General features: G+C 37.4%; 1 protein-coding gene across 1 annotated transcript; it reads right to left on the bottom strand.

Moving 5' to 3' along the window:
* Positions 1–1767: 1767 nt before the first annotated feature.
* LOC105041026 (uncharacterized) lies at positions 1768–7378 on the bottom strand. The gene is made up of 7 exons (XM_010917816.4): positions 7239–7378; positions 4428–4493; positions 4284–4333; positions 4099–4163; positions 2505–2596; positions 2311–2382; positions 1768–2135 (listed from the first exon to the last, which is right to left on the bottom strand). Exons 1-7 carry the CDS (start codon positions 7239–7241, stop codon positions 2097–2099), a joined length of 387 nt encoding a protein of 128 aa, XP_010916118.1. The 5' UTR covers positions 7242–7378; the 3' UTR covers positions 1768–2096.
* Positions 7379–8971: the final 1593 nt, after the last annotated feature.

The following is an 8971-nucleotide window of genomic DNA, read 5'->3' as shown; positions in this document are numbered from 1 at the left end:
AGGCAAGCATAGAAGATTTATTGATGATAACAAAACCATGGCTAGATAATCGAGAAACACTTGATGATCATGAAATTATTAGGGGGACCAAGTCCACCATGGACTTAAATTGAAATTAATCCACCTAATAATGTCGGGTTTGGGTTGTATCTTTCCCATGAAAGAATGATTCATCTTTTTTTCTTGGACCGTGCAATAGCTATTACAATATCTATGCAGACAGATAAAAAAGAGTGTTTGGAGTGGTTTGAAAGTTGTATGAGACATGATCCAGTGGTTAATATTATGTTAAATGATCAATTATTCATTTATGCGAAAGATACAATCCGAACCCAATAATATTGTCCTAAGGTGAAATGAATTTATCAATAATAATTTCACCCAAGATCTATGGTAGAGATGTAAATGACCCGAGCAACTCATAAACTGCCCGAGCTCAACTTGAGTGTAAGCTCACATCGGTTAAAATAGCAAAATACTCCGCTCCAAAATTCATGAACCTACTCAAATGTACGCATACACACACATAATAATAATAATAATAATAATAATAATAATAATAATAATAATAATAATAATAATAATAATAATAATATATTTTAATTATAATATATATTATTATATTAATATTTTTATTTATGATATTATATTATAATTTATTTTTATTTTATGTTTTAATTATAATCAAAGCTCGAATTTGAACTCGAACTTGAGTTTGAGTATAATTCAATTAATATTCAAGCCGAGTCAAATAAAACTCGAGTATTGTTCTCTTTTTTTTTTTTTTAAATTTGAGTATTACTTTTTTTTTTTTTTTTATCAAAGTTGAGCTCGAACTTGAACATTAAGAGACTTTATCAATCCCAAGTTGAGTTTCGATTGTGAGTATTCTGAATAGAATCTTGAGCCTCTAACTACTTGGCTCAACTTGGCTGCATCCATAGTTCACGTTGGACCTGATCCACCTAATAATTCCTCCCAAATAAAGGATTTGGTCTTAAGCCAAGTTGACACGGTCTCTGACTTGGAAGCTGCCGCGCACCGCAACCATCCGTTTGCAATCAGGAATGGCTGGCTCTGTCCAGCCGTCCCCGGAGCCTGCGCTTTGGTGAGCATGTTGTCCTTAGTGACGACCTTTCCTGTCCGTCCCTCTGAGAAGGTGCACTCCAAGCGACCGTGGCCAAGCTCATCACAACCAAAGGACAACTCCCCCATAAACCCTTACTCCACCGAGCTTCATTGTCACAAAAACCCATTGCCAACCATCCATTTCACAACTTCTAACCGTTACGAGCGTTTTTAGTAGCGAATCTGTGAGTGATAAAAAATTAGTGAATTTGCACCCATCAGATATTTGCGGACCGTGAACATTTAGCATCGGACTTAACCTGTTGGATAGAATGAAACTATTCATATCATGAAAAACTCGGTGGATAGTCGCGGCTCCCACATTGTGAGTGATAAATTCTTTGCAAGCCAAACATTTACATCATCAGCATCCTAAACAGTGTTTACGAACTCTAGTAGCTCCAGTTGATCTCGTCATTTAATGAAAGAAAGAAAATTAAGTGAAATAGGAAAAGAACACTGTTTCTAGAATCATGCTAACCAAATTAGAACGGTAAAAAGTAGGAAAAGTGAAACATGTAGAACCGGACTTGACATTATCGTTCAACCTTGATTTGCAGCAAGTCCAACATCAACAATTAGATCATATGAGTTGGAATGCAGAGCTTGAATTACAAAGCTGTATAATGAGGCAATCAATTAACAACATGGCTAAAAGGAATTCTTTGTTGACCAAAGCTCCACTCATGGAGTGGAGAAGGCTGGTAACCAATGGCAGTCTGATATCCAAGTTCACAGCTAATCCAATGTACATCCCTGATCAAGCAGAAAGTAGTGCTACGACAAGTAAACGGAGAGCACATTAATAACACCCGAAGAAAAATCCCATCCTCCACATAATTTTACACTCTTAATGTTTGCCTATATGAAATAATTCAATCACTCCTTAAGCTATCAAATATAGTATAAACAATCCAAGGATTTAGAAACATATGTTTATTGTGATGCACAAAAACCATCCATGCCCGTTAGTCATCATCTTCAAGAACACTGCGACGCCTCTGAATCTGAAGAACCAAATAAAAGTTAAGAATCAACAAATGTGACTCGTACCCCATGGATGAATTTTGCTGTCAATGCTTGCTATAGATCTAAACTGAGAATTTCATATTAACACTGAACGGTCAGATAAAAGGCTTGAGAAGTAAGATGTGTATGTTAAAAGAAAGGCAAGATACGTACTGTCACTTTGGTCTGTTTGCTAGTTTGGATGTTGATCTGCTCAAGAAGTGATATGAACCTCTCCTCAGATACCTGCGGATGACATAAACCAAGAGTCTTTCCAATATCAAACCAATAAATATTAAAACTGCAGGCTTAGTTTGAACCGTATCATTCCAAGTCCCTTAGATATGGTACCTATGTTTTTTCTTTACCTTTTCAGTTATCTGTCCCATTTGAGCAGATCGTAGAAGAACATCCTCTACACCTCTTGCCTTCTCAGGTTTAACCAAAGCAATTCGAGCAACTGTTAACATGAAATCACCACAATCACCATCATCCTTAAAGCTTAAACAATATAGTTAGCTGAAGATCAAGCTGTCAAATATATTGCGAGCATATATTGAAACATCTAAAGAATTCATGGGATGGTTCAACATCTACCACAATGAGTTATAGGGCCAAAAAAGACATACCCAAAAAAAAAAAAAAGGGAAGGGATCTCTTTTAGGAGGAGACTTCTTTTATTACCATGTATGTACATATTGGACCATTTGCATTTGGTTTCATTGCCCCAGACACCTCAATCCATAACAGTAATAGCTTGATTTTAGCTTGCTGACATGCAACACCATCACAATGGCAATGTAGCAAAATACATGATAGCGGTTATGAGCTATTTAGAAGCTTGAATTTCCCATTGGTATTATTTTCCTTACATGGTGCCTAGGGCTGAGAAGAGTTGAGCTTACTAAGGAAAACTTGGCCAGGAATTTGGGCAATCTAGTCCCACAGTCCTGAGATTTTCAGAATACCTGAAGTCACCTCATAAAGAGATGATGGTATTCAAAAATTTTGGGATTACAGGTTAATTTGGATCATCTTCCTAATCCTGTCCATTCTCTCCCCTAAAACCCATTGCTGGTGGATTTGTTTTCTATTCCTCCTAGATAGTGTTTATCATCATCCTGCGGTTAAGCTCCTCCAAACTGATGTTCTCATACATAACTGAAAGATTACATAAAAGCATAATAGCGTAATATATGCGGCTTTATTTGATTGTTTAATACTCAACACCTTCATTGCACTGCTAAATATGCATCCCTGCACGCATGATGTTACTTAATGTGCAATGCTGTGAAGACCAGCAACTGTTACAGACTATTCTCACAAGGCCCCATCCAGGGACAAAAGATTACATGAATTTTGTTGCTTTCTTTCTTTCTTTTGAGGTTTTGTAAGAACGGAGAGGGGCTCTAACCCCAAACCCTACCCTATACCCATACTCTCCCTCCATCTAGGCCAAAACCCAGGTCCCCTAGGTCCCCAGGAAAATAAGCCTAATGCTTGTGAAACCGGAGTACCGAGAAACAGGATCCCAAAAGGAAGGTCGACGACCTTCTGAATCGAACCTTGCCCCTTGCCCACAAGGATAGTACCATCCTAACTAAAGTTCAGTGGGTACATGAATTGTGTTTTGATAGGGGAAGACCACCGGGAATGTGTCCCAAAAGGGATAAATTATGACTTGTAAGGGCCGTCTGTCACTAGGGCTGTCACATAGCATTATTCATAATCCATTTTTCTTACCAGAAGTTAGAATTATTTTCTGAACCAACTGCTTTTCACACCAACAGCACAGTGAATGCATGAGAATATATCACCCAGTAGAATAATAAAAATCATGCCATAATGACAGAAGTAGAGCTCAGTGAACATGTAAAGTAAAATTACTGACTACATTGCAATTCTTTGTGAATAGTAAATGGCCATACCCAAAGAGAATACGTTTCTGGTTCAAGAACTTACGTCTTTCTCTTGCTTGGGCAGACAAAATCTGACTAAGCATAAGTTGCCTTCGTTCCTCTGCTTCCCTAAATAAGCAATTTATCACATTTAGTTCTAAAAATGAAATCATTGACAGTGATAACAAACTGTTGCAAAGCTTTTACATTGGAGACCATTAGCATACAGAATTAAGGACACAAAGCTACCTCTTGGCATCGTCCTGTGCTTTCTGCTGATCTGCATTCTGTTGATTGCCCTGATTCAAAAATAGGACACCTCATAAATTAGCAAAAGTTTGAGGACAAGAAATGTTCTAATAGATTTTAGTCACTGACAATGGCCTGACTTACAATGCCATGTTGTGCCATTAACTCCTGCATTCTTCTTTGCCGAATGGCTGCTAGCTCTGGGTCATCCTAAAAAGATACCCAATACAATTTAAAAATTAGAAGGAACTCCAAACTAAACATTCTATGCATACAAATGTTCTAAGCATTGCACCCAGTAAATACAAGTTTGAAATCCAGATAAAACTTCAGAAAGCAATAATAAAATCCTATTCTAGTGATAGTAACAAATGCAAAGAGTTCAACAAATATAACTACATTGACCCATTTTTTTGACTTCTTGTTGCATTGACTATATTATTATGTGTTGAGCTTCCTTCAATATCTCATGCAATCCTATCCAAAATCATATCTAAAACACAAGGAAAGAGTTGAAAATGATAATATGACAATAAAAGAACCATTAATCACTAGAAGTATGAGTGGAACATCTGAGTGCAGGACAAGTATTCAAGCATACCTGATACCTAACCAGGAGACTGAACCTTCACTCTACCAGAAAAATGGCCACTCAATATTGATTTAGCAGTAAGAACAAAGTATTGTTCCATTAAGCAACACTGTCATTGGAGGCAAGCACAGAAAGCAGCACAGGGCCTTCAGTCAATAGGAGCACTGTCGTTATCAGTCCCCTCCCAGGCCACAGGCAGAGTAAAGAAACCTTACATTGTCTGCCTTAATAACAGCATGCCACATTTTGTCAATAAGAGCATTGTTCAATGTATGCAAGAAGACCTAAATTGGTCAGTTCTTTTGAAACTTTCTAATTAATTTTCAAATCAGTAATCCCCAGGTCACAGATAATTTAACTCCCCTTTCAATTATTCATGGATCTCAGCTTTGAAGAATGTTGCAATAGTTTTCACACTTAGCAAAAGGTAATCATCATTCCATTACAGAACCACTCTTTCCTTATTTTACATGAATCCTTAAAAAAATAAGTTATATGATGACATTCCTCCCATTGAGTATGCATGACAAACCTAAAGAAAATTTTTAGGAGTAGGGAAAAAAAACTAAACTAGGATTTTAAAAGCATCTATGCTGTGTTCCATGCAAATGGATTTGAATTGGGCAATATCACTAGAAAAGCTTCAAAGGTCCTTTAGCTTTACTAATATTTTGCTTGTCATCTCTCCATCTTCCTGTCCTTAAACGTGTTCCTTAAGATCCAATGTGGAATAATAGGTTAAATCAAGGCACTTGGCTAAAGCTTCATGCAGTGACTAAATCAAACAAAGTAATATGCATAAGCGGGCAAGACAACATGCACAAATAGATGACTATCCAAAAGAGAGAAGCTAAAACTTAGGTGGACTATTGGCTTAAGCATATTCAATTGCTATGGGTATGTAAAATATGATGGGCACAAAGACTCAGGTAATGAGCTCACAAATAATTGTACATGAATAAAGAATGGAATTTTCCTACCAAAAACAAGTTGCTAAAAGTGCCTACTTCTGGACAGCATACATGATATAATTTGGATGAGATAAAGAATGCCCAGAGCATTTCACCTTAGTGTTTCTTGCACGAATGCTAGCTAGCTAAACATGTTCTATGGAGATGCTTATTAAAATAGAAATGATAAAAAGTATTTCCATCTTTCAAACCCTTCAAGATGTTGTAAAGTTATATGGTGATTTCATTACCATGACTTACGTCAATACATAGTTTCTCATCTTATCAAAAGAAGCAAGAATATTGTTTATCAATTTTGCCTAAACATTTCATATGCAAAGATACATTTATTTATATTGAGAGAGCTGGACTGGGTTCTGTTAATTAAATCTATGAGTGTGGGGTTTTGAAATTAAAATCTTTTATACATAGATGGCTAGTGCTAACAATTTAATTACCTATAATCCATCCCGCTACAAAAATTACCAACCGGGGACACCAAATTCATGCGAACCCTCATCCGCCAACCAGCTCTCCAGTTGCCCAGAAGCTTCAAGAGAATATATTCTTCTATTGCATCATCGAATTTTTTTCTAGAGCTTTGAGCTTAAAATGTGAGAGGATAGCATCTTCCTTATCTCTCTCAGATGAGCATAGTGATACCATATTCCTTTTTACACTTTCCAGCGCTCAGATACAAATATAGCTGGTAGAATGATAGATAACTTCCAAAAATAATAAAATGTTGCAAGGTCTCACATGATGAGAACTTTGCCAGGGTTTCACCCCTTCCTCTAGATCCTTTTCTAGCCTAATTATGCATTGTGGTCCAAAAGTACCATCAGGAGACACTGCCACCAAATTATTTGCATAAAGCTGCAATTTCACAAACCAAACATAATGAGGCACCAAAAGCATCTGGTATCATAAATTCTGAAACATCTCCATGCTATGCAGTTCCTCAGTAGACTCAAGCACCACGAAATTCCTCATCTTGTACTAACCACAAGCGCTAACCCTTGTCCCAATTATGCACATTGTCTCTATTACTTTTCTTTCTTAATCCATTGTCCGTTCCAACCACTCAGATCCATTATTCTGGAGAATATAGACCTTATAGCTTATTAGCAGGAAGCCCAACAAATCCACGATTGGCATATAGTAGACAGATTCAACGATAATCAAAAGGGTAAAGGAGTTCTTCTTGGTTTTAACCCAATCAAATTCGATCGCCTATTAAGCAAGAAATAACAAAATTATCCTGAAAAAAACCCTAATCGATCGAAAGAAGTAAGCTTGTGAGGCATCGAGAGTCAACAATGGGAAAATAGACATCTGTAGAGTAGCAGAGCAGCAGGAAGAGGAAAGAGATAAGAGTGGAAAGGGTTGAGACGAGAGAGAGAGAGAGAGTACCATGGCTTGCCGCCGCTGATTCGACTTCTTCGGACGCCAGAGGGTTTCGGTGCTCCTCCGGACCTTATTTGCCTTCACCGCTTCACAGATCAAAACAACGACAAATCACCGTTGTCTGGCCCATTCTTATACCTAACCGCATGGTTTTTCTTTCGGCCCCGCGCGCGAGCCAATCACCGCGGATAGTGCATGCTGCGCTCTAATCCCATGCATGAGCCAATAATCATGGACGGTGCATCCGTTCTGCACCGTCCCCGGTGCACACAAAATTTTACTTGCTTAATTTTTCTCTCAATAAGGGGCTGGGCCCAAGACAGTTAATATTTTATATAAGCAAAATTCTTTGCGTACCAATATACGGTGCAGAAAATCACACACCGTACGCGGTGGTTCGCTCTCGCAGGGAGTTGATAAAAAAAAAAAATTCTTTCCAACATATGTCTTCAGATCCGTGCGTGACCAAATCATCGCGCACGATATGCAATTTTCTGCACCGCATGCGGTGCACAAAGAATTGCTCTTTATATAATAACAAAATGCGGCCCAAAGCCGGAGGAGCAGAAAAGATTGATGTAGTGCTTGACCAGCAGCCCAGTCTGCTGTCTGAAGATTGACCGTCCTTTTCCATTAAAGCAGGTCCAATAACAAAAGATGAGGGGTGAGCTGTAGGCCTGCAGTAGGAAAGAGACTCAAGCCGCTGGATGATAGCAAAGGAATTCCCCTCGAGTGCTTGTTGTTTGTGTGGAACATAATAAGAACTAGTATATAACCTGCACGATGCACAGGATGCAATTTAAATTTAAACCTCCCATTCGATAGAAAGTGTTGAGAATAAAAAAAATAAAAAAATTTAAAAAAAATACATGATAAATACCCAACACAAAATCCAAGCCATCTTCCAAGTTGATTTTTTCTGATCATCAAATAAGAGGAGACTCTCGCTCACCCCATGCTTTGTTGTTTATTTTATTTATCTATTCTATTATATTCATGCTATATATATTTAAAAAATAATTAAAATAATAAAAAAATTTATTTTATGCATAGTAAGAATTATTAGATAAATCTTATGAAGATCGACGATCTTGATTCCACAAAATTCTTTCATGAACCCATCATTTTTTATTATTTTTATCTTTAATCATTTTAAATATTTTCATCTCTCCATCTCCTTCTCCTTTGATTATCTCCTCACACATCCCCAACTCTTTCAATAGTAGAACCGACAATGTTACCAACGTCTTTTGATCATTTTCTCACATACCCCTCAAGTCTTTCAATAGTATCTATCAGCCATCACTACCATCAATGGCAACAGTGTGTTCGAACTTGGGATGAGATGAAAATATATGCGAGTGTGCCTCCAACTGATGGCTTGTGAGAAATTTAAACTTTAGAAATCGAGAAAAAATCTCTCTTTCTTTTTTACGGTACTAAAATTTTAGAGATCTAAATTAAGTAAAATAAAAAATATAAACTTTAAATCTTTTTTCTTTTTTTTTTCTCCTTTCTCTTTTCTCTTTTTTTCCCTTCTTTTTCTTTCTTCCTTCTTCTTCCTCTCTTCTTTTTTTTTTTAATTTTTTCGATGCTCTCTCGCCTCTCATCCCTCCTGTGTTGGTCCCACTACCTCTATCTCCTTCACCACCGCCTCACCGTCCACCCGTTCTCCCTGACGTCGACCGTCTCCTCGGATCGGCCTATAATCCCGACCACCACCTGAGTTTGCTCGATCA

This window comes from Elaeis guineensis, chromosome 3 (genome assembly GCF_000442705.2).
Source record: "Elaeis guineensis isolate ETL-2024a chromosome 3, EG11, whole genome shotgun sequence".
Taxonomy (NCBI): Eukaryota; Viridiplantae; Streptophyta; class Magnoliopsida; order Arecales; family Arecaceae; genus Elaeis; species Elaeis guineensis.
This window is presented reverse-complemented; position numbering and strand designations above follow the sequence as displayed.